At 45.1% G+C, this 25,506-nt stretch overlaps 1 protein-coding gene across 1 annotated transcript in view; it reads left to right on the top strand.

Annotated features, from left to right (window-relative positions):
• Myo10 (myosin X) overlaps positions 1–25,506 on the top strand; it is a 237,900-nt gene that overhangs the window by 22,045 nt on the left and 190,349 nt on the right. The window contains exon 2 of the mRNA XM_008821765.3: positions 24,991–25,089. Within this exon, the coding sequence (XP_008819987.1) occupies positions 24,991–25,089 (99 nt within the window). The remainder of the gene's footprint in view (positions 1–24,990; positions 25,090–25,506) is intronic.

Genomic DNA, 25,506 nt, shown 5'->3' on the forward strand with positions numbered 1-25,506 from the left:
CATCTCTCAGAAGTCTAGGGACATCTCACAGAAGTCTAGGGACATCTCACAGAAGTCTAGGGACATCTCACAGAAGTCTAGGGACATCTCACAGGAGTCTAGGGACATCTCACAGGAGTCTAGGGACATCTCACAGAAGTCTAGGGACATCTCACAGAAGTCTAGGGACATCTCACAGAAGTCTAGGGACATCTCACAGAAGTCTAGGGACATCTCACAGAAGTCTAGGGACATCTCACAGAAGTCTAGGGACATCTCACAGAAGTCTAGGGACATCTCACAGAAGTCTAGGGACATCTCACAGAAGTCTAGGGACATCTCACAGAAGTCTAGGGACATCTCACAGAAGTCTAGGGACATCTCACAGAAGTCTAGGGACATCTCACAGAAGTCTAGGGACATCTCACAGAAGTCTAGGGACATCTCACAGAAGTCTAGGGACATCTCACAGAAGTCTAGGGACATCTCACAGAAGTCTAGCTTTCTGGTGACTTTTTAAAAACTAGAAAACCTGGCAACACCGGGTCCTAATTCTCCCAGGTCTGTTTGCCACAGTCCCCGCTGCTCCACATAGCCTGTTTCATCTTACCTTCCTGGGTTGTTGGCTCTGGCTGTGCCAGGATTTACCCCCCTTCATACAGTGCTTTGCATATTCATTCCCCTTGGCCTTACCACCCGTTTTAAAAAGGCATTGTTTTGTGTATAATACCTTCATTCAGAGTAAGGTTTTAAAGGGAAGTGTTTCAGTTATTTAATGGACTTGTCAAGCAGTGCTTTTAATTAAACTTGGCTCAAATAAAAAGGAAAGTGGGTATGAATGTGGGCCAGTCTTGGGTACAGGACACTGCGTCATACCTTAATTCTGACCAAATGGCAGGATAAACTCCTTTTCAAAAAAGTGTATTTGAGCCACCCAAGTGAGGAACTGTTCTATTTATAGTGCCAAGGGTTAAAGCTTCCAGACAACTTTCATCTACCACCCTGCCCCCACCACTCCCATATGTGTAGGGCACAGGCACATGTGTGAGCACACACATACTGTATTTGCTCAATATTGAATTTCAGCCTTTCTGTCAGTTTGGTTTGTGATGATTCCTGAGCTATAGGCACGTTTCTGGACACTTGCCAACCACACAGGGCGAGGGGAGAGTGCGCCTCACGTTGATTTTATAAAGTTCTCCAGAAAAAGCTGACACTTCTCAAGGTATCATCTGTTTTTTTTTTGTTTTTTGTTTTTTTTTTTTTTTTAAATAGGTTTTATTTATTTTATTTTGTGTGTCTGACTGAATTGCCTGCATGTATGTAAGTGCACCTGTGTTGGGCAATGTATGTGGAGGTCAGAAGAGGGCACTGGATTACCTGGAACTAGAGTTGTGGATGGTTGTTAGCTGCCATGTGGATGCTAGGAATTGAACCCAGGTGCTCTGCAAGAGCAGCCAGTGCTCTTAACGACTGAGCCATATCTCCAGCCCTCTTCTTTCTTTTGTGATGAACATCAGCCCCCAATATAAATGGTGTCTGTCTCCCCTGTTAAAAGGCAAACGATTTTCTCATTCTGCAAGTACAGCAGCTAAAGCTCACTGTCTCAGAAAGGCGCACAGAGCTATTGATATTCTCTTGAAACTCTTACCAATTTATCTTAAAATTTATAATTTGGGGCTGCTGGGGAGATGGCTCAGTAGTTGAGTGCTTGCTATGCAAACATAAGAATCTGAGTTTGGGGGCTGGAGAGATGGCTCAGTAGTAAGAGCACTGGCTGCTCTCGCAGAGGACCTGGGTTCAATTCCACTAATTAAACTAATTTTAGGGTTAGGTTAGCACCGCATTGCAGCTAACAATCACCCAGAACTCCAGTTCTAGGGGAATCCAATGCCCTCTTCTGACCTCCACGGGAATTACACAACATAGGTGCACTTATGTATGTGCAGGTAATACACTCATACACATAAAATAAAAATAAATAAAATAATTTTAAAAAAGAATCTGTGTCCAGATCCCCAGCACCCACACAAAAGCAAGGTATGGTGGTACATGCCTGTAATCCCAGAGGAAGAGACAGGCAGATCCTGGAGGCTCACTAGCCAGCCAGTCTAGCAGAAATGGAACCTCAGGTTCAATGAGAGACCCTGCCTCAATAAATAAGGTGGAAAGCAACAGATGAAGGCACTCAACATCATCTCTGGCCTCCACATGCACACACAGGGATAAATGCACCTGCACATATACAAGCATGCACATGCGTCACAAGCATGCCCCCCCCACACACATATACACAAAGATAGGAGGAAAGCCACTAGGCAACAGAACTGGAATCTGGAATGATATGATCCTGGTCATGTGAGTGACTGTCCACATCTGTCACAGGATTCTCAGTTAAGGCAGGAAAGAGCACAACACTGTTAGTGAGCCTGGCCTCCCATCCACTTTCTTTTTTTTTTGAGACAGGGTCTCATTATGTAGCCCTAGAAGACCTAGAACTTGCTGTGTAGCCCAAGCTGACCTGGAACTCACAGAGATTCTCTTGCCTCTCTGCCTCCTGTGCCATCATACCTGGCTCACCCTTTATCTCCTTTTTTTTTTTTTTTTTTTTTTTAAAGTTTTTTGTTTGTTTTGAGACAGGGTCTCTTGCTCGCTCCTGAAAGTGAAGGACCAGCAAGTGAATGGGGAGATATTGTACATGGTTGTAAAATTGGATCTGCCTAGGCTCCATTAATTACATGGTGTGCAAATTAAATATCAGTAAAACTGGTGAGAGAGAGAGAGAGAGAGAGAAAGAAGAAAGAAAAAAGGAAACCCAGACCTGTTCAACCACCTGTTTGTTAGCTTTGGGACCTTGGGCAGTTTTAAACTTCTTGCCTTGGTTCTCACATCAGTAAAATGGGAATATATTAGTAGCACTGAGTGTTGTAAGAATTAAGGAAGCTACTGCAACCACTTTTAGTCTTAGTACTCGGCAGGCAGATTTCTGTGAGTTCAAGGCCAGCCTGGTCTACATAGCCTGTTCCAGACCAGCCAATGCTACATGGTGAGACTCTGTCTCAAATCATTGAATATATAAATGAAGGAGCTAGTGCATGCAAAGCACTCAGGCCGTGGCCAGCCTGTGGCCGTTGTGTCTGCTTCTGTTAATGTTAATGTCACCTTCCGTGGTCACCCAGCCAGTGGGAATCAGTGCCTGGGCCATAGGATTCTGAATGCCATGCCTGTGCCATTGAATTCTGTGTCCTTGACTGTGGCCCAGTGCCTGGACAGTTATGAGGGCTAAATAAATATTTGTAGAATGAATGAACACGTTTGGAATTTTAGGTGGTAGTGGTTTTTCAGGCCCAAAAATTCCTAAAAGGTAAGAACATACCTTGAGACTCATGAAAGAAGTAGAACACCAGGGTAGAGTTCTGGAAAGTACTCTTGCATGCTTCAGTGTAGACTGAAAAAGCAAACAGCTTCTCAGATCAGTCATTTTCAGTGAACTCATGCCCATGTGGAAAAAATGGCTTCATGATGGCCTTGCTCAGGCTGCCAGGAAAGGCAGCAGCAGGGTGAGACTTCTTAGGGCCCTCTCCACCTAGAAATGGCATCTGGTCTGCCCTGGGGACAGCACGCTAACAAGATTCAGGTGGCACCTCTGGGTCCTGATGGTTAGACAGAAATCTCATGAGAAACTACAGGCCTTAGCAGGTAACTCAAGGATATTCCTATTACTTTTGTTCCTGGTATTGAATCTTAGAAAATAGATGAGTCTCCTTGTCCCTCTGGGAGCTTAGACAGGAGAATGGAACACAAAGATCAAGGTCATTGTGGATAGGGCATGGCTGGTCATGGCTGGTCAACAACAGACACTCTTCTGGCAAGGTGACAGTGTGGGTGGAGTTAGGTCCACTGTGTTCTTGGATCTTTGCTGTGAATCATCCCCCCCCCACCCCCCACCCCGTGTCTTCTTGGTATCAGGCATCATCACACTGAGCCAGGATGGAGGATGAACACTCTAGAGGGCTGTGCTAGCATTCATTTATTTATTTGCACACTGATCTTTCCATCAGGGAACAAAGGTACAGGAAGCAGGTTTGACTTGAGTCAGGTAGCCTAGGTGATGAAGGGCCTCTGGGAAGGATTGAGATGTGTTGGTGCCCAGGCTGAAAGGTACATAGGCATGTGGACAGAGCAGTATGCAGAGTATACAGTTCAGGGGTAAAAGAAGCTCAGCCTGAGTGAAACCTTGGGAAAAGAAAGGAGGGAGAGGAGGTGCCTAAGAAGAAGTGGTAGGGGCCTGCAGGGGGCCAGCCTCCTACTGGGTCCATTGGATGGTCCAAGGAGGGAATTATTTTTACAATGAAAAACCAACCCTCCCTCCCTCCCTCCCTCCCTCCCTTCTTTCCTTCCTTCCTTCCTTCCTTCCTTCCTTCCATTTTATGTGTATGAGTATTTTTACCTGCATATGTATAAGTGCATCATGTTTGTGCTCTGCTTACAGAGATCAGACTACTTCTAATGCTCTGGAACCAGAGCCACCAGCTGGATGCTGGGAGCCAAACCCAGGTCCTTTGCAAGATTGGCCAGCACTCTTAACCACTGAGCCATCTCACCAGTCTCTGAAAAAGACTTTAAAAAGAGAGTATCAGTCTATGAGTTTGAGGTTAGCCTGGTCAACATAGTTCCAGACCAGCCAGAGCTACAGAATGAGACCCTATTTCAAAGCCTCCCCAAAAAATTTAAAAATGAAAAAAAGGGCCACCAGTCAGAGAGGACCAGGGTTTGGATGTGGCGTGGATTGAAGGTGCATAGCACCGGGGGAACTGGACTCAGGAAATTGTGGAGAATAGCTGGTCTGGAACCCTCATCGTCAGATATCACAGTCCCCTGGCTTTTGAAAAGCTAAATTTCTGTCAGAGCTGCTTGATTCTCTGCTGGGTGCTTGAGGGGGAGGTGTAAACTGTAGTGTGTTCAGTCTTCAGATCAGTCATATTCGGTTCCAGAGTGTTGTGTTTTGCTTTGCTTTGTTTTCTTCTGTTTCTTGGGCACACTGCAGTATCTAAATGCAGTATCTAACCTGTAACCCTCGGAAACCCCACTTCAAGACATGCTCACCTTAGGGTTTCCGAGCACATTAAATGCTGCTGGGCCTGGTTGGGAGGTGAAAGGGCAGTGTTGGGGTGAAAGCACGTGCTGCCCTGCTCACTGTGGAATTAATGGTCCAGTTTTATTTGTCTTAGCTCTGCACCACCAGTGAGCCGCCATGTGCAGTTAAGAGCTCCAGAGCTGAGAAAGCTCTGCTGTGGAGCTGCTGTGAGCTTTGTGCTATAGTTGACACAGGCTGTTCTCCTTTGCTGGTCAGTGATGTCACAGCAGCGTAAGTGCTAAGTTTCCCAGTGCTGGCCACTCTGCTGGGCAGGGCATGGAGCATTCACATCCATAATTTGGATTCATTGAATTCTTGGACTATTTCAGAGATAAGGAAAAAAATTTTTCTGGTGAATGCTGAGCTAAAAGTCAAGGCAGGTGACAGAAGAGTGATAATGCATTCCTCTGCCTGTTGCCACTGAAGACTTTTGTAAATGTGTCCCCAAAATGGGGACAAACAGAAATGTGCCATCTCTCTAGCCCTTTGTTTTCTTTTTTAAATATGACTCCTGGGACATTTAAAAATTATATACATTACCAGGTGTGGAGGAGCACATTTTTAATCCCAGCACTCTCAGATGTGGGCGGCCAGTCCAGCCTGGTCTACTTAGTGAGTTCCAGGGCATCTAGGGCTACAGAATGAGAGACTCTCAAAAGAAAGGTTGGAGAGATGAGTCAGCAGTTAATAGCACTGGCTGCTCTTGCAGAGGACCCAGGTGTGATTCCCAGCACCCACATGGCGGCTGACCACTGTCTGTAACTTCTGTTCCAGGGATCTCTGACTCTCTTCTGACCTCCGCTAGCATTGCACAACATGGGTACACTTACACACATGAAAGCATTACACTCATACATAGAAAATAAAAATAATTAATAAAATATTTTAAAAAGAAAAATTCTATTCATGTCTAGAGCTATGGATTTGATTGCAGAGGAGAAGGGTTCCTGTGGAGCTAGTGACCACTGGACCCAAGCTCCTGAGAGCGTTTTCTCTGGATGCTGCTGCTGTTTCCTGCCTGCATAGCCTGCTTGTGATTTCGTTCCCTGCCTGCCAGCAGTGTGTCCTAAAGGAATTCTGTGTATCTCCCATCTGTGGCTGATGACAGCAGGCGGGTGCCATGTTGTAGGCCGCCACTGTCTCAGACCAAGGGGGGTTCAAGGAGTTGCAGAGATTAGGGTCATACTCTTCACATACTCACAAGCATTTGGTGAGCTGGTGGTGAAGGCTCTGATTCTGGGTCAGCTGCCTAGTGGTATTACTGTTGCTGGTTTTTCTGTGACGTGCCTGTATTTTATTCTAATTTGATTTTTGATTTTTTTGGAGTGTGTGCTGTGTGAGTGCTCCTGTGTGTGTGTGTGTGAGTGCTCCTGTGTGTGTGTGTGTGTCTGTCTGTCTGTCTGTCTGTCTGTGTCTGTGTGTCTGTGTACAGAGGTCAGACATCAACGTTGATTGTCTTCCTCAGTTGTGTCTCTACATCATTTTTTTTAGACTTTATTATTATTTTTATTTTATGTGTATGATTGTATTGCTTGCATGTAGGTTGGTGCACCCATTCATGCAGTGCCCATGGAAGTCAGAAGAGGGTGTTGGATCCCCTGGAACTGGAGTTATGGACACTTGTGAGCAGCCAGTGCTCTTAACCACTGAACCATTTCTCTAGGCCCTACATCATTTTTTAAAACAGGGTCTGTCACTGAATCACCAGTTGACTAGACTGGCTGTCCAGCAAGCCCCAGGGATCCGCTGCCTACCTAGCATTCGATTATAGGTTTGCATCACTGTGCCCAGGCTTTTATGTGGGTGGGGACCTGAAGTCAGGTCCTCCTGCTTATTCTTTGCTGACTGAGAACCTGCATTTTAACAGACCTCTATAGGGAATTTTTGTTCCTTCTGATCAAATGGAAAGTCTGAACCCTGTTGGCTCTGCTGTTCAAAAATGTTAGACCTTCTAACCCAAGATGTGTCCCCTAAAGAGATGCCAGCATTCCATAAATGGAATGTGGAGATGAGTGGGTGTTTTTGTAGATAGTATTGTATGTTGGCCAACCTTTGAGACATTTGTACAGAAAACAAAGATGTTCGGATTGTGTGCTGTAAGAGGTCTTGCAGCGTGTTGGTGTGAATGAGAGAGCAGCACCATTTTATAGAATAGTCCTTGTCAGGTGAACAGCTGAGGTGTGGGCCTCAACACAGATTTCCATGGGCCCGTATAGAGAGGCTTGTTTCCAACACTGTGGACACATTGCATATGTTTTAAAGTAGGATGTTACAGCTTTGTTTTGTTTTTTTTTTTTTTTTGGTCTTTTTGAGACAGGGTCTCTCTGTAGTGGGACCAGCCTGGAACTCACTATGTAGACCAGGCTGGCCTTGAACTCACACGAGATTCATCTGCCTCTCCCTTCAGAGTGCTGGGATTAAAGGCAAATGCCACCACACCGGGCTTGAACTGTGCACTTTAAGTGGGTGAATTGTCTGATACATTCCCAGGGCTTCCCCGAGGCCTCGCGAGGGCTGGGCTTACCCTAAATGCCCGCTGAGTGGCGAGTGAGGAAGTTGCAGGGTCCCCAGTTGCAGGAGAAAAGCCATCAGGCAGGCCTGGGGTCCCTCCTCAGTGCAAGGTGGGATTTGACACTGGACGAACAGAGCCGCACTGGAGCCCAGCCGCTGGGGAGCACAGGGTCAGGAGAGATCACTGGAGCCTCCAGCAGTGGTTAGCCGTGGGGGTGCTGGGGGCGAGGCTATCTGTTCTGTGAACCTTAACTGCTCAAGAGCTCCAGTTGGAATCAGCCTGCAGGTCACACGGGTGAGTTTACTCCAAAGAGCTGGGTTCAAGTCCAGTCAGGAGGACTGGACCACAGTGTCTCCAGTCTGTTCCCTCCCCCCAAAATGTTTTGTTTTTTTTTTTTTTGGTCTTTTTGAGACAGGGTCTCTCTGTAGTGGGACCAGCCTGGAACTCACTATGTAGACCAGGCTGGCCTTGAACTCACAGAGATCAACCTGCCTCTGCCTCCTGAGTGCTGGGACTAAAGGTGTGTGCCACCATGCCTGGCTGATGTTACAGTATTTTATGGGTGTTTCTGTACATTGCAGAGCCCCTAAGTCAGGCTAATAGAGAACATTTTCTTACAGAGTAAATTTCAGATGATATTTTGTTTCTTAGTTCTTTTGTGCTGGGCTGGGACTGCCTAAACTTTTAAATAAAGATTTACTTCTGGCAGTTCTAAAGGCTGAGAAGTTCCAGGTTGAGGAGCCTGCACTTGGCAAGTACCTTCTTGCTATGGCTGGAGGAACAAGGGTGAGAGAGAGAGAGAAAGAGAGGGGGGAGAGAGAAGAGAGAGAGAGGAGGAAGAGAGAGAGGAGAGAGAGAGAGGTGGAAAGGAGCCAACCTCATCCTTTCATCAGGAGCCTGCTCTTGTGATAACTAACACACTCCCTAGATAAGGCCATTAATCCATTCATGAGGCTCAGCCATTGTGACCTCACACCTCGTAAAGATCCCCCCTCTCAACACTGTTGCCTTGGGGATTTAGTTTCTAACATATGAACTTTGGAGAACACATGCTTGTTTTGTTAAAATGTGTACTTCTGTGGGAACTTCTAAAATTTTTTATTCCTCTATATATCTGTGTGCTGGAGGAGGCCAGAGGAAGGCATCCCATCCCCTGGACCCAGAGTTAGAGGAGGTTGTGAGCTGTCCAACATGAGTACTGGGAACCAAACTTGGGTCCTCTGCAAGAGCAGCAACTGCTGTTAACCTCTGAGCCATCTATCCAGCCACCTAAAATACTTTTAAAATTACATGTTTTACACTGACCTTTCAAGTAAATAATTTCAAAGCAAGAACTCAGATTGCAATGAATGTTAATTATTGGGGTAAATTATAACTGCAGAGGTGTATACCAACATTTTGCAATAAATTCCTTGGGAGCAGTGAATTACATTCTGTGGACAGAATTTATGTGACTTCTTCCCCTCCCCTTCCTTCCCTCTGTCCTTCCTCAGTCCCTTGGCTTTGTTTGGAGTTGATGCTTTCCCCTCTTGGACCAGATGTTTACATCAGTGGCTTTGTACCTGTGCTGTATGTTTAAACTCATGTTTGCTTTCCCAGTCTGGCCAGGTTTTGAAGATCACTGACTTGGTGAATTTGTACTCCCTACGGGAAGGGAGCCCTCATTCTTTTGAGTCAGCAGCTGGAAGACCTGGCTTCATCCCACCCAATCGGACCCCCAGCCACGACAGGCCCACTGAAGATCCATGTGTTCTTCATGTCTCTTCTTGGTCCCTGGGCATTGTCAACATTTAAGGACTCCACAGCGGTTTGATTCCACAGGAGAGCCTCTGTTTCTATCATGTGAGAGTTTATGGGAAGTTTGCTGACTGAAGATGATTGTGGCCTGTGCCATTAGCTGACTTTGCTTGTTTCTTTCCACCAGGCCTGTGAAGAGAAAGGCTCCCCTTTTGGGGAAAGAGAGAGTGGGGTATTGTGGGCCAAGTGGGTACAGCTGAGACTATCACTTGCAGTGAATCTTAGGAATAACATCCTGACTCCCCGATGGAGCTCCTTAACATCCACTCACCTGTACCCCCTTTTCCAGCCAAGAGTCGATCTGTTCACCTCGTGTAGTAGTGGGAGGTGAAGGGATGGGGCCAGGGAAGCTTAAATTGTTGCTGCCATGGTTTAGGAAGGCTGGTGGGGTAGGAGGCAGGTGGGAAGGGTGGGTAGCTAGAATTCAGCCTAGGAATACCTCTGGGTGCCCCGTATCTCTCTGGGGCAGCAGCTTCTTTCGGGGCTGAGCCTGATGTTCCTTCTTGCCATGGTCCTGGCTGATAGGAACTTTTCTTCTCTTCAGGGCTCAGTCTCCCAGGGGCCTGCTTTGTTTGACAACTCTCAGATGTGGCCCACCTGGCTGGGCTCATTTTCTGAAAGCTCTACTTCTCCATGTTCTAATCCCACTAGAGACCTTGAGGGTTTCCAAGTATGGACTGACTAAGGATCCTTTGAACTGAGAGAAATAAAAACGGATCCTTCAGAACGACTTGGCTGCTCTTGAGTGTGTGTGTATCTTGTAAACGTCATGTGCAAAAAAAAAAAAAAAGTATTGTTTGTGGAAGTAATTTTGTCCACATTTCCTTGGTAAAGGGGGTGATTTGCATCCACAGTGGTTCCCAGAACTTGGCTTGAATATCTTAGACTGTTTGTTCCTGGGCTAGACAAAGGTGAACGGCTCTATTGTTTAGCTGTGTGGTGCTGTTAATGGTTTATGGATGGTGATTAAGGAGAGCTGATTAAGGAGAGCTGCACAAACCAATTTACAGGGCGTTTCAGTCTACCCAAACACTTGGCTAACTTGCAAAAAATTACCTTTTAGCTCCACACTTCTGTCTGCCTGTGGGAACTTGGCCCGCTCAGCTCCCCGAACCTGCTCCCTGCAAGCTACCTCCTTGTTCTCCTCCCTATCTCTGTCTGTGTGTCTGTCTCACCCCCCGCCCCCATCAAATACTCTGAACACAGCCCCAAATAAGTTCCTGTGGTATCAAGTTCCAATTCACCCCATTGGATACAAGCTACTTCTGACTGCTCAGCATCTCAGGCCCAATATCTGGTTGTCGTAGGAACCATTGGCCCCTCTACTCTGATTGTCCATTCATCTGCATTCTCAGTGTTATTTTATCCCCATGACTCCTACAAGGTAGATTGTATTTCCCTTCCCCTTTCTGTTAGCAAAGAAACTGAGGCTCCCGGGGGTTAATTTGTCCAGTGGTTGGTCCATGGTGAAGGTGCTGTAAAGCCAGGATCCCCTTCAGGTAGTTTGACCTTCTGGACTGAGTCACCATTGAAAACCCCTACTGGCCTGGTCATTTTCAATTGCTAAAATAAAGTACATGAGACCAGGTAGTTGATAAAGACTAACGGATGGGTTATTTAGCTCATGGTTCTGGAGAGAAGTCCAGCAGGATGGTCCTGGAATCTGGTGAGTGCCTCTTTACAGCTTCATAACCTGGTAGAGGGCATCACCTAGAGGAAGAGCACAGGTGCCAGAGAGAGCGCCCTCACAAAGCCACTCATCCAGCCTGTTAATCTACTTACCCAGGTGGTACCAAGTTCCCAGTGTTTGAAATTCAGTTCAGACTACAGAGACCATACTAGTCTAACCATGATACCCCCCTAACTGAGGGGCCATCTACAAAATACCTGACCAGTGGTCCTCAAAATTCTCAGGACCATCAAACAAGAAAGGTCTGAGAATCTAAACCAGGGAAATATAACAGCTAGACACAATGTCCTGGAAGAGGCGTCGAGATAGAAAAAGGATCAGGGAAAAACTGGTGATACCCAAATAGAATGTTGCATTGAGTTCCCAGTGTACCATTGTGGGGTTCTTCATGTGACAATGCACTGTAGTAACAGATGCTTTCAAGGCCCAGGGGAGGGGCCGTCTTGTATTATCTCTGCTGCTACTTAGTGTATTCTGAAACAGTCTCAAATGAAATGTTCTCCTTGAAACTACATTACCCAACTCCCCTGCTTCATTGCCTTGCTGGCTTATGATAGGGTGTCTGTGAAATCCCCATTCCTTGCTTCTGGGCACCCACCAGCTGCTGGTAACACCCGTGTCTTTGAACAGTGGTGGAGACCTGACCAAGCTCAGTCTTTGGATGGCAGAATGTCTTGCTTTTTTGTTAGTGTTTTTGGTGCTGGAGATGGAACCAGAGCCTGGCAAATGCTAAGCACAGTGCTGCTCAGCTACACCCTCAGCTCCTGTTTATTTTTAAAAGACTTTTTACTATATTGTTTGTATGTGTGATCACATTTATCCATTTGTATGTGTGTGAGCAAATGCCACAGCGCACAGTTGGAGGTCAGAAGACAGTTTGTGGGAGTCAGTTCTCTCCTTCCACCATGTGGGTTCCAGAGATTGAACTGAGTCAGTCTTGGTGACAAGCACCTTCACCTGCTGAGCCATCATACTGGCCTCAGCTCCTGTGTTTTAAAAAAATATTTATTTTTATTTTATGTGTATAACTGTATTGCCTGCATGTATGTAAGTGCACCTGTGTTGTGCAGTACCCACGGAGGTCAGAAGAGGGTGTCAGATCTCCTGGAACTGGAGTTACAGACAGTTGTTAGCCTCCATGTGGGTGCTGGGACTCAAACCCAGGCCCCCTGCAAGAGCAGCCAGTTGTCTTAACCGCTGAGCCATCTCTTTAGCCCAAGCTCCTGCATTTTTTAACAGCAGTGTCAGACTGTTCCCAAATCTCAGTGAAACCAAAGAGGAGATGGAACATGGAAAGAAATGAGGATAGATTCAAGTGCAGGAGGGAAATAACTTTATTTAAATAAAATCTTGGCAGGTGCCACGGACAAACACAGGCACTAATGTTGTTTAGGTTCTTACTCCTTCAGCCCTGCTTACTCTGTCCCTTTCCTATGGATTCTTTTTAAATGCCCAAGCTATTTTTAAATGCTCCATAACTGGAGGTGGGTAGGTTGACAGGTTGGTGGTTTGGAGGTAAAAACCAGTGTTTGCGGTTAGTTAAATGAGGCTGGTGATGGTACATTTTCTTGTTTCCAGCAAGACTTTCAGAAAAAAGTTAAAGGAGTATGGCAGCTGAAAACCACATGGGTGTGAACCAAGAAGGGGCCAAGGGCAGAGCCCCAAATATAGATACTGTCCTGTTGGGTAGAGGAAGCCTGTAGCACTGAAGTGCATGAGGGAGCCCTCTCGTGTGAGCTTGTGCCCCACATCACACAAGTGAAGTGTCCCCTTGTTCTGTAGAGAGATCTGAAGTGATTAACGCCTGTCCTTAGCTATGTGTAGCAGAGCTGGAAGTGGTTCCGATGTTCATCTTCACGGGGACACCCAGTGTCACTCTTATGGTGTCATACTGAAATCTTCCAGGGACCCGTCTCTCTCTGAGCTGCACAACTCTTATAGATGCTGTCATGCTTTTACTGAGCGTTCTGGGGAGTGCTGAGCTAGAACTGGGGGTGACAATGAATGAATTAAACACTTACCTTTAATCCATGTGTTCACCTTGTTCTGGCTGCCAAGAAATCAAAGGCAAGTCAAACTAACCCAGTCCTGCTTCCCATACTGTGGATGATATAGATACCATGTGAATATTAGTCTAATATATGTAGCACCGAAATGCCTTGTTCTAGAGAAAGCGTGAGGGCTGGGGAGATGGCTTAGATGGCAAAGTGCTTGCTATGTAAGCATGAGGATCTGAGTTCAAGCCCCCAGAAACCATATAAAAAAGCCTGGCATGGTGATACATGCCTATGATCCTAGTGCTAGGAGGCAGTGTCCTGGTTACATTTCCAATGCTGTTATAAAATATCCTGACAAAGCAACTATAAGGATGAAAGGCTGCATTTAGCTCACAATTCCAGTTACAGTCCATTTTTGCATAGGAACTCAAGGCAGGAACTTGAAGGAGCTGGTCATTTCCATAGTCAGCAACAGAGAGAGAGAGAGCCTTAGTACATGCACACATGCTCTCTAGTGCTTAGCTGACTCTGCACTATACAGTCCAAGATCCCCTGCATAGGGAATGGTGCCACCCACAGTAGGCTGGGTCTTCCCACATCAGTTCACAATTAAGAATCAAGATAACCCCCCACAGATGTGCCCACAGGTCAACCTGATCTAGACAGCCCCTCACTGAGACTCTCTTTCCAGATGATTCTATCTTGGGTCAGGTTGACAATTAAAACCAACCATTACACAGAAACAGGAAGATCCATGGGACTCATTGGCCAGTTGGTCTAGTGGGTTCAGTGAGCTCCAGGTTCAATGAGAGATGCTGTCTCAAAACCTGAGTGGAGAGTGACTGAGAAAGACATGCCAAATTGACCTCTGGCTCTCACATACACTGGTACATACACACACACACACACACACACACACACACACACACACACACACACAGCATGTGATTACTAGTTATGTTCATTCGTGTAGGTCTTCTGGTGTCTCTTTCTAGATGTTTTCTGAAATTTATGCTGTCTGTGTGTGGCAAAAATAATATTCAACATCCCCTTGCTTATAAATGATGGAAACTCAACACAAACTAGTACAAACTGAAAAGATTTTCTGGGCATGTGTGATGAAGGCAGTCAGGGATGGAGATGGCCTTTGAGATAACTGCAATGAATTGGTTCTCAGGGAAGTCTGTCCTCCGTAGCTTTGTCTCCCCCTCATCCCCTCCCTCCCTCGCCTCCCTCTTTGCCTCCTCCCATTCTTTCTCTTTGTCATTATTATTTGTGATTGAAATTGACATCTCATAAACTTCACCCTTTTGAAGTGAAAATTGAGTGACTTTTAGTATGTCATGAGAATATACAACCCTCACCACCATCTATTTCAGAACATTTTGGGCATTCCAAAAAAGAAACTCTACACCTATTAGCAATCGCTTATACCCCCTCCCTCACCCCAGACAACCAATAATCTGCTTTCTGCCTGTGTGGATTAGGGACTTGCCTCCTGGGCATTCCATGTAAGTGGACTCATGTGCTATGCGCAGTGTGTGTTCCTTTGTGACCCTGCCCTTCTTCGACTTTCATAATGCTTCCAAACTTGTCCGTGTGGTAGCTTCCATCAATTCCTCATTGCTGAGTAACTTTTCATTGTATAGATATATGCATTAAAAATTATTTCACTAGGTTACTTTGTACTTTCAGGCTATTGTGAACAGTGCTATGGTGAACATTTGGGATGAGTTTTTGTGGGCATACCTTTTCATTCTTTGGGATATATACCTAGAAGTGGAATTTCTGGGTCATAAAGGAATTTTATATTTAACCTTTTGAGGAAATGGCAAACTTTTCTTGTCTTTTTTGTCTTTTTTGAGACAGGGTCTCCTTGTAGCCCCAGCTGTCCTGGAACTCACTATGTAGACCAGGCTGGCTTTGAACTCACAAAGATCGCCTGCCTCTGCCGCCCAAGTGCTGGGATTAAAGGTGTGTGCCACCACGCCTGGCTCTTTTATGTACTTTTAATCCAGTTTTTTTCATGATTCCGTGACAAAAACTATTTTTGAAATTTAATAGAATTCAAGAAGCTAATCAACATGTGTAAAACAGGAATGAGAAATAGCTGCTTTAACTGCATTTACTGCCTACTGTGCTCAGGTCCTTCATTTCTATGAAGTGACAACAAGCCCCTGTTCTCAGTAAGTTTGTATTTTTTTTTTCCCTAAAGACAGATGGTAGCCAGAAGACAACCAGGATTTCATTCAGATAATCTTATCAGTTTTGTTTGTTTGTAGTTCTTTTTTGGAACAAAAAAGTTCCTGTCAGAGTTGGAAAGGTTTATAAATTAGGGGAGGAGATAAAGGCTGTCTGCCTCATTTTACAAGGGAGCGGCCTCTGCTGCCTCTGAGTGCTGCCTCCTGCTGCTCCCCTAAGTCTGGAGTGCACTAGGCAAAGCAGTAATTCGGTCATGCGTCCCTTAAAGAGAACATCCTCTCCTGGTTTAGGAGTTCATGGATTGGAACAGTTGTGTAATTTTATAAGATCTGCATTTCCTTACCCTGTTTACCTTCTCTTCTTTCCTGTCTTTTCCTTTCTCTTGCTTCTTAGGTTACATTATTATTCACCAGGGAACAGAGATACTGCAGAGGGAAAGTGTTGGAATGGGCAGAGTGTACCCCTGTGCTCTTCGGTATCATGGTTGATGTCTTGTTAAATCTTCCCTTGTTCCTGACTTGTGGGGGGGGGGCACAAGGAGAAAGGCCAAGCTTGTGGGAGGATGGGGGAGGGTAGAACAACAGATGAGTGAATGGCAGATGTGTGATTTGACAGTTGCTTACACAGTGGATGAGATGATTCGGTTTTTGCTCCTTGCATCGTCATATTTCTGCAGGTTTTGAAGTCGGCTCAGCAACTGGGATACATGATTTCTTTCAGTGTCAAATGGTGTCTGGGATTATTTGTCAGCCTAGTTTGAAAGAGTAACCAAATAGCTGTATTAAGGAATTGTGAAGAAGATATGGGAAATCAGATATAAAAAGCAGTTTGACTCAGCCTCTTGGAATCCCACAGCCACAGGAAGAGACCGCAGCATCGCACGCTCCTGACGAGGCACTGTGCCATTTGGCTTCCTTCTTTGTGGTTTTTGACTTTGATTGGGAGTGTGAGAAGCTAAGGAGTCTTTGTGCCATTACCTGAGGAAGAGTGAGCATAGGGTAGTTCATTGGAAGTAAAGACTTGATGTTGTTTTTTCCCTTTTCCCTTCTTTCCACGTTTGATATCACCAGTGCTTGCCTGTTGTCATCTTTAGGGAAGCAGTTTTTTATGACAGTCATGATAGAATTTGAGATTATTGACTCAGTAGTGGAAATGATGGAATGTCATGTGATCTGTTTTGTGTACTCTAGAGAACTTGGATGGACCAGGCATGAGGTAAATTCATCCGTGAACTGTTTATCAATATGTGTAGGCAGACCTACCTCATTTTCAACTATACTGTGTGTGCTGGTTAGTGTTTATTGTTTGCTTGATACAACCTAGAGTCACCGGGGAAGGGGGAACCTCAGTTGAGGAATTTTCTCCATCAGATTGGCTTGTGCCAGTGTCTGTAAGCGCGTGTCTTGATGATTGATGTGGAAGGGCCCAGCCACTCAGCACCATCTCTAGGCAGGTGGGACTGGGCTATATTAGAAAGTTAGCTGAGCATGCCCCTGTGAGCGAGCCAGAGCATGAGCCAGGAAACATTCCTCCATGGTTTTTGCTCCAGTTTCTTACTTGGAGTTTCTGCCCTGACTTTCCTCAGCGTGGATTGTTATGTGGAAATGGGAGCCAAATAAGACTTTCCTCCCTAAGTTGCTTTTGGTCGTGGTGTTTATCACAGCAATGAGGGGCAACACAGGACACTACTTTTGTGTGTGTGTGAGAGAGAGAGAGAAGAGAGAGAGAGAGAGAGAGAGAGAGAGAGAGAGAGAATATGCATGTGTGTGTGAGAGAGAAAGAATGCAGGCATGGATGTGTGAGAGTGGGGCGTGCTTCTGTGTGGGTGAATGAGAGGGGTGTGTTTCTGTGTATGTGTGTATAAGAGGGGTGAGAGAGTGTAAGAGTGTGTGTGTGTGTGTGTGTGTGTATGTATATGGGGGGAACATGCATGTATGTGTGTGCATGTGAGAGAGTGTGTGGGCATGCGTGTGTGTGTGTGTGTGTGTGTGTGTGCGCGCGCGCGCGCACATGTCCATTGGATCCTCCTCGTTCATTTCCAGTCCCCTGGTTCCCAGCCCCACCATACGTTCTTCATGCTCATTGTGGACAAATGCTTATTCCCTTGCTTTCCTCCCTCCCCACGTTTGCTTGAACCAAGCCCAAGCTTTCTGAGTTTTGCACTGGGTTTTACAAGCCTTTTGGGACTGAAATAGCACCTGAGGTAAAAGACTGTGGTGAACTTGCTATGTCTGAGCAATTCTAGCCATTTTTGTACACTGTCGAAAGTTAGGTCTCCATTAAAAAATCAAATCCAGCTAGCATGGCAGCCTATGTCTTTAATCCCAGCATTCAGGAGGTAGAGACTGGTGGATCTCTGTGAGTTTCAGGCCGACCTGACCTACATAGTGAGTTCCAGGCTAGCCAGGGCTACATGAGACCCTATCTCAGAAAGAAAAAGAAAAATCAAACCCAGACTCCAAAGAATGAAACCAAACCACCACAGCAAAGCTCCCAGTGGACAGAGGGAGGAAGTGAGGACACACTGCGCTACAGTCAGGCTGGTAGCCTGTGGCTTTTTCCCTTTGTTTTTGCATGTTGAATTATGTACAGCCCAGTCCTCCCTGTGCACACACCAGACTTTAACGTTACGGAAATTGTATCTGGCCCAGGTGTGCTTATCTGGACCAACCCTACTTCATGAGATTGTTGAAATTCATAGATGTTAGACGACAGAGTCTACTTTCAGTGAATTAGGTCACTAGCTGTGAAAGATTTTTAAAACTCTTGCGATTAGCCTTGGGTATTGATGTTTTCATTCTAGAATAATTTCTCAACTAGGACAACTTCCTGTTAACACAGAATTATTTGTTTCAAACTATAAAGTGCTGAAGGTGAGGAGCTTGTAGTAGAAACTTGGTGTTCTGAAAGCTTGTGCTCCTTGATGTGGGCTCAAGTAATGAGAGACTGAGAAAAACAAAACAAACAGTGATCTTTCCCTTCCAGTGAGATATGCATGAGAGGAACTGTAATGTAGAAGTAAATGTACTATTTAAGCCCATAGTGTTACAGTGTGTTATCTACTGCCAGTCCCTGTAATTCATTAGGACCTAGGAACCCCCCCACACACACACACAGCTTCTGCACCTGAGACCCTCTAAGCCAGATTATTGCAAGCAAAAAGAGGAAAAACTCTTTTGGCTGCTGAGCTGTTTACAGACTTAAATATTTGTCCTAATGTATCATATCCATTCTAAAATTATTTGACTCCTGAGTATAGGGAGATGGGGGGAGACAGGGTCTCATGTACTGAGGTGGGCCTTGACACTGTGTAGGTGAGAGTGACCTTTTTTACCACCCCAGTGCTGAGATTACAGACATGAGCCAACATGCGCAGTTTATATGGCATCCAGGATTTTGTATAATGGGTAAGCACTTTGCTAACTGAGCTACTTCCCCAGTCCTGGCTTCTGAGTCCTTGAAAAACCAAAAACCTACATTTAGAAACCAATTACAACTGTATCTTGAAAGTTGCTAGAGAGCCCTCATCTGGGTGCCTTATCTACCTAGACAGGTGAGTAGGTAAGGGACCAAAGAAACTAGTTAATTTTAAAAGGCAACAGTAGCTTGACATGATGGTGTTGCTGTCCTGTTTATGTCAGCAGGGATTAAGAACTTCTGGGGGAAAAATGGGGCTGGAGAGATGGTTCAGCGGTTAAGAGCACTGACTGCTCTTGCAGAGGACCAGTTCGATTCCCAGCACCCACATGGCGGCTATGAACCATCCTTAACTCCAGTTTCAGGGGAATCTGAAGCCCTCTTCTGACCTCTGCGGCATTGCACTACATGGGTGCACTCACATACATGCAGGCAATACACTCATACACATAAAATAAAAATAATAAAATATTAAAAAAAAAACAAACTTCTGGGGAAAAGGCCCAGTTAGAGGGTTCAGTATTTCATGACTTTGTGCAAAGGCTTTGCCTTACCCTGGGCATGGAAAGGAGCCCCAGGCAATCGGGCAATAGAGAATTATTGAGCATGGGTCTTTCCTAAAACTCTTTGCCTGGGGTGGGGCACCATCAGTACACAAGGCAGTGGGCCAGGATTTAGTTATGTTCCAGTTAGTATCAATTAGCAGCCTCAGGTTAGGACTCTGAGCAGGTCTCTCAGGGGACTCCCCCTCCCCCAGGCTATGTTAATGAGAGCAGGAACGAAATGATTTCCATATGAGATCTTCAGAGTTCCCATGTAGCATTTGGACCTTATGCTCGGTCATTGTGGACTCTCTTCTTGGTGTGTACCTTGACACCTCCATTGGTCAGTTACAGAAATGAGATTGGGTTTTCCTGCTGTAGAATGGCTTAGAATATTCATGGGCCAGAAGAAAGTATGCAGGCTGGCAAATTGACTTTTCTTTTAAGCTTAAAGTCTTTGAAATGTTCAAGGCAGGTGCACAGTTGGGTGAGTTTTGGTGTAGCTATACGGCTCTGTGGCCATCACCACAGTCCAGCTGTAGAAACATCCCATCACCAGCCAAGCTCCTTATTCTGTCTCCATACTTAGCTCTTGGCCGTTCTACTACATCTGTGTCTATGAATTTCCAGAAGTTTCAGTGAAACACATGCCTACAATGTGATCTTTTTGTTTGACTTCTTTCGCTTCCTTAATGTTTCTAAGGTTCCTCCTCCTTGGTGATACCATTGAACATATTAGTCCTTTCGTTTTTCTTACCACTGAGGAGTCTTCTGGAGGTTTACCATTCCATTTGTCCCTATACCAGTTGATATTTGAAGTTTTTTCACTATTTGGCTATTATAAACAATACTGCTATAATTGCTTTTCCACTGCTGTGATAAAATACCTGACACAAAGGTAAGGGAGGGAAGGTTTCTTTTGGTTCACAGTTGGAGGGTACTGCCGTGATGGCAGGGAAGGCATGGTGAGAGGAGCTTGAGGTATTTCAGTCAGGAAGCAGAGAACAATAAATACTTGTTACAGGTTTTGTATAGCCTGGGACCCAAACCCAGGGAAGGGTGCTGCCTTCTTTTAGGGTAGATCTTCCTACCTCAATGAACCTAGTCAAGATAATCTCTCACAGGCTGCCCAGAGGCCTGTGTCCTGGGTGACTAGATCCTGTCAAGCTGACAATGTTAACTGTCACAGACTTGCTTTTTTTTCTTTGCAGGAGATACCTATCTGGGTGTTTTTCTTTCTGTGCCAGTGTCTTGGAGTTGAATGGCTAGAGTATATAGTAAGATTAGGTCCAGTTTTTTACACACTCTCCCAACCGCTTTCCAGTGGTCCCACCGTCTCCTTTTCCTCCGGGTTCTCTGCATCTTTCCTAGCATTTGGTCGAGTGAGTCTTTTGAGTTCTCTCCAGGAAATCATTTATTGGCAGCAGGAAATGGAATCTCTCTGAACCTTGCTTTTGAAGGGATTGCATTACTTGCCTCTCTTAGAGGATTGTTCTAAAGTTCAAAGGAGATGGGAGTTTCTGTGTAAGGACCTTTCCTTGCAGAAATGTGACTGGTGATTATGTTCACAAACATTCTTGGTTGTTAAATTTAACACTTGCATATCGGCCTCAGATCTGAAGATGGAAAACATGGCAGAGTTCTAATAAAATGTGTATGTTAGGATGCATCATGTTCCATTTGCATATAAGGGCAATTTTACTCAGATTGTGAGCCTTCTCCATATGTTGGGTTGCCTGTATTGTATATTAAATTATCAGCCTTATTCAACAATGACAGAATGTAATGGTTTGCATATGGTGGGCAAAGTTTTCTTCCCCACTCAGATTTGGATGGCCTGGTAAATGTCTGCTTGTGAACTCCTTTTCAAGTGCTTGTGGGTGGCCTCTTTTAGACCTGGGCATATGCGTTCTGCTCGAATGCATTGGAGGCTCCAGGGAAACCACCAAGAGCAGTCTGCAAAAGTACCCATGTCAGAGTTTTAGTTTGCAGCGCTGATTCTATGAAAGTCATGCGTTTATACATTTTCAAAGAACAGTGTTTTAAATTCGTGTTTTTCCTCCTTGTAGAAGCCAACTGCATCTTTTAGGTTAAGGGGAATTGGCCAATTGGCTGTGGCTTTGAAATCTCATAAAGGTCCCTTATCAGCAGCACCTCACACCTGTTGAAAAGACCTTTGGACACGGAGCTAAGCTGTGTGTTTGATCAGATAGCACTATGCCAGCAAGGAGCCCTGTAGGCGTTTTAGAGAAGGTAAAGAGAACCACAGCAAGGTCCAAATAAGGCGGAGGAGACCTGCCTGGTACAGGGAAAATAAGTTCTTTGTGGCTCATGGAAGTTGGAAGGTTTATATTCACCCTCGTCTGTTTTTAATTTGTGTGTGTGGAGTATAGGTGTGCACGTATCTGTGTGTGTATGTATGGGTGTGAGCCTGTGTGTGGAAGCCAGAGGTCAGCATTAAGTATCTTCAATTATTCCTCCCCCCCTTTTGATACAGGGTCTCTCACTGAACCTGGAGATCATCAATTAGCTTAGACTAGCTGACCAGCAAGCCCCAGGGATCCTGTCACCACCTTACCAGTTCTAGGGTGAAAGTTGTATGCCACTGCACCTGGCTTGGGTGCTGGGGATCTGAATTCTGGCTGTCAGTGATTGCTGACACACCACGTACTTGACCAACTGAACCACCTCCCCAGCCCCCAGACTCAATTTAAAAATTAACTGGGTAATGTTTAATAAAATATTTCATTCTTACTAAATAGACTAAGTTAATAAACTGGGATATGGACATGGGAACTTTTTATTGAAAACAGTGTAGGCGAGGGTCACCGTTGAGGCAGGCAGAAAGCTGTGCACTTGGGGTTCTGGGATGGAAGTGCAATATGAGCTCTTGTTTCATGATTTTAAATTTAATTTTTTTATTATTATTTTGGGGTTTTTTGAGACAGGGTTTCCCTGTAGTCCCAGCAGACCTGGAACTCACTGTGTAGACCAGGCTGAGATCCACCTGCCTCTGCCTCCTGAGTCCTGGTATGAAAGGTGTGTGCCGCCATGCTGCGCTCATGATTTTAGCCTTAATGAAAAGTCTTACTTTGTATTGCTTTGGAAGAGTGTGTGTGTGTGTGTGTGTGTGTGTGTGTGTGTGTGTGTGTGTATGTGTGTGTGTGTGTGTGTGTGTACAAGTGCACGTGTGTTTGGAGGTATTTCAAAGCTTTTTTAGCCATTCCAGTCTCTACTATGCAAATTAAAAAGAGAATGAACAACGTCATTCAGGTACTTGGAAGCCTTTTTCTAGAATTCTCAGAATAATGCGGTTAGGTGTGGAATGCTACTTGAGAGAACAGTCTTTGTGGGTGTCTGAAGTAAAATGTTCTTTTCAGAAGCAGCTGTTTGCTAATAAAGAACTCAGGGCCGACAGCACTGGTGTCATTCTTTCCATGTGTTCCCAGTGTCCCAGTCCAAAGCCAGGAGTCAGAGGGACATGACAGGCCTGAGGAGAAGAGAGAACTTGGCCCAGTTGTTGCTGATGTGTGTTCTTTAAATAGTCTTCAAAATTTAAGTGGGAACACTTCATATTGGTGTTTGATGCTGTTTTCCACCTTTTAGTGGAGGATTCTAGTCCTCTACGAGCAATGGTTAAAGACCTACAGATGGATGGGATAGATGACTTTAAATCACCATCATGTGGGGAAATGAATTCACAGGGGGAGTGCCTTGGACAGGGTGGCCATATGGGTGTGGACAGTCACAGAACTCAATGCAGAATTACTTGAATCAGGCAGTGGATCCATTTCAGTCTTAGGGCCTCGGCCACAGTGATCTTGAAAATGCCGTAGAGCCTCCTGAGCATGTGGTCTCTTCTTGCTGGGGCCTTAAGGTCAAGCTTGCCAGCCCAAAGTGCTTTCACCAAACCCAAAGTTGACTTACTTGGGATCCTCATGACAGGGTGATAGCAATGGTTTTGGTTGGGCTGATGGACCTTATATAAGATGGTCATACATAGAGATGGAAGAACGATTAACCCAGACTTTGATGTCTTCCAGATTTTCCTTTCTTAGGAACCTGAGAGAGTGAGCGAGTGAGTGAACACACAGTTATATATGTTATATGCACAACTTACTTCTAAAGTGACCCCTTTGTTGCATTTTAACTTCTGCTGGATTATTTCTGAATAGATTTGATTTATGGGTTGTTCTTGACTGAAGAAATGCTTTTATTTCTTTTGGGAAGAGGGCTTTTGTTTTTTATTACTCTTTTTAGTTACTGTACAAAATAATGATTTTTTTTATAAGGACACTTCATACATATATATCATTGTATTTTGTTTGTATTCACCCCACACTGTTACTCCACTTCTCCCCCATTCCTACATATGTGCATGTGGTGTATGTATATACATATATGTTTATATGTATTACATGTTCATAAACACACATACATAAATTATTTTAAGGAGACAGATGGCATCAGTGTGAAGTAGAAAGAGTGTGCAGTTAGAAACTGGAGTGGCTAGGGATGGAGAGATGGCTCAGTGGTTAACATTTACTGCTCTTGCAGTGGACCCGAGTTCAGTGCCCAGCATTCACATTGGGCGGCCATAACTGCCTGTAACTTCAGCTCCAGGGGATCCAACACCCTCTGTTGGCCTCCTCGGGCACCAACACTCACATGCACAAACCCACACATTGATATACACATAACACACACAATTTAAAATAAAATAAAGTGTTTTGGTTTTTTTTTTAAGTATTTAGAACCAGGTGTGGTGGTGCACGCCTGTAGTCCCAGCATTTAGGATGCAGAGGCAGGTGGATCTCTGTGAGTTCAAGGCCAGCCTGGTCTACACAGTGAGTTCCAGGACTGCTGGGGCTACAGGGAGACCCCTTCAAAAAGGAAAAAAAAAAAAAAAGGATTTAGAAATTAGAGGGGCTGATTTTTGACCTCCCTGGGTGACTCCCTAAGCCACTGGTTATTTGTTCAGTGGGACAAGAAAAAATGAAAGTGGGATTAAGTTTAAAAAATATGACCCAGTTTAAAACTATAGGCTCAGGAAGCTGTAGTTGTTTGGCTGTGGTCCCATTTTTAGCAGTTCTTTAAGGGTCTGGTAAGAGATCCAAGGAACATTCATATCTGCAGACTGAGTTCTCAATGTTAGTTGGAAAATTTAGTTCCTTTTTTGAAGAGTGTTGTTGAGTTGTGAATGTTAAAATAAACAGGATGCCAGTGGAGTGGGTAAATGGGCACCAGGTCTGAAAGGGTTCTCTGAGGGAGTAACAACAGTGTAGCCACCTGGTTAAACTTGTGGCTTCTGGAACTTACCTTCCAGGTCAAGTTCTCCCTCAGTCTTAGTGGGGTCAGGCAGGTCACTTACCTGTCAGCTTCAGTTTCTCCATCTGTGGTATGGGGGTGATGATTATGCCTGCCTCACAGGTGCTGAGAGCAGGGCGTAATCATCCGGGTGAATTGCATATAGGAACAGTATCCATAGGAACACGTGGATACTGTCCTCTTTGCTTTTGATGTCTGCTGGGACTCTGTAACACTCAGGGATGGGAAAGGCTATGGATAGTGCTCTCTGAAGATTGCATTTTTGCCTGCTTGAGAAAGACATCTGGTTTTCAAACAGATTAGTTTCTTAAAACCCTATAGGAGTCATGGTAATTTTAAATAAAATGTAATCTGAAATCACATATAAGTTCTATTTGTTTTATTCACAGGGTACACGGGTCTGGCTGAGAGAAAATGGCCAGCATTTTCCAAGTACTGTAAATTCCTGTGGAGAAGGCGTCGTAGTCTTCAGGACAGACTATGGGCAGGTAAGAAATCCCCATTGCTTTCTGAAGCCCATGTTCTGCTCTGTTTCACCCATGGGCATGTGGTTTCACCACACAGGCGTGCGCACACACACACACACACACACACACACACACACACACACAATGGGCATGTGGTTTCACCACACAGGCGTGCGCGCGCGCGCACACACACACACACACACACACACACACACACCATACCCTGCAGTATTTTTCTAAGTGACAAATCAGAGCTCCAGAGGGCACGTAGAATGTATATCTGGTGCATGATGGGTATGGTGAAATCCTTACATAGGGAGACCAGTGAGTGTCCTAACTAACGTGGGACAGAAGGACACGGCCGTTGCCTGGGTTCCTAACTGGGTATCTTTCCCACCTCAAGGATTGCTGTAAATGTGGTCCAACACAAAATTGAAA

This window comes from Nannospalax galili, unplaced genomic scaffold (assembly GCF_000622305.1).
Source record: "Nannospalax galili isolate Female #2095 unplaced genomic scaffold, S.galili_v1.0 scaffold207, whole genome shotgun sequence".
NCBI lineage: Eukaryota > Metazoa > Chordata > Mammalia > Rodentia > Spalacidae > Nannospalax > Nannospalax galili.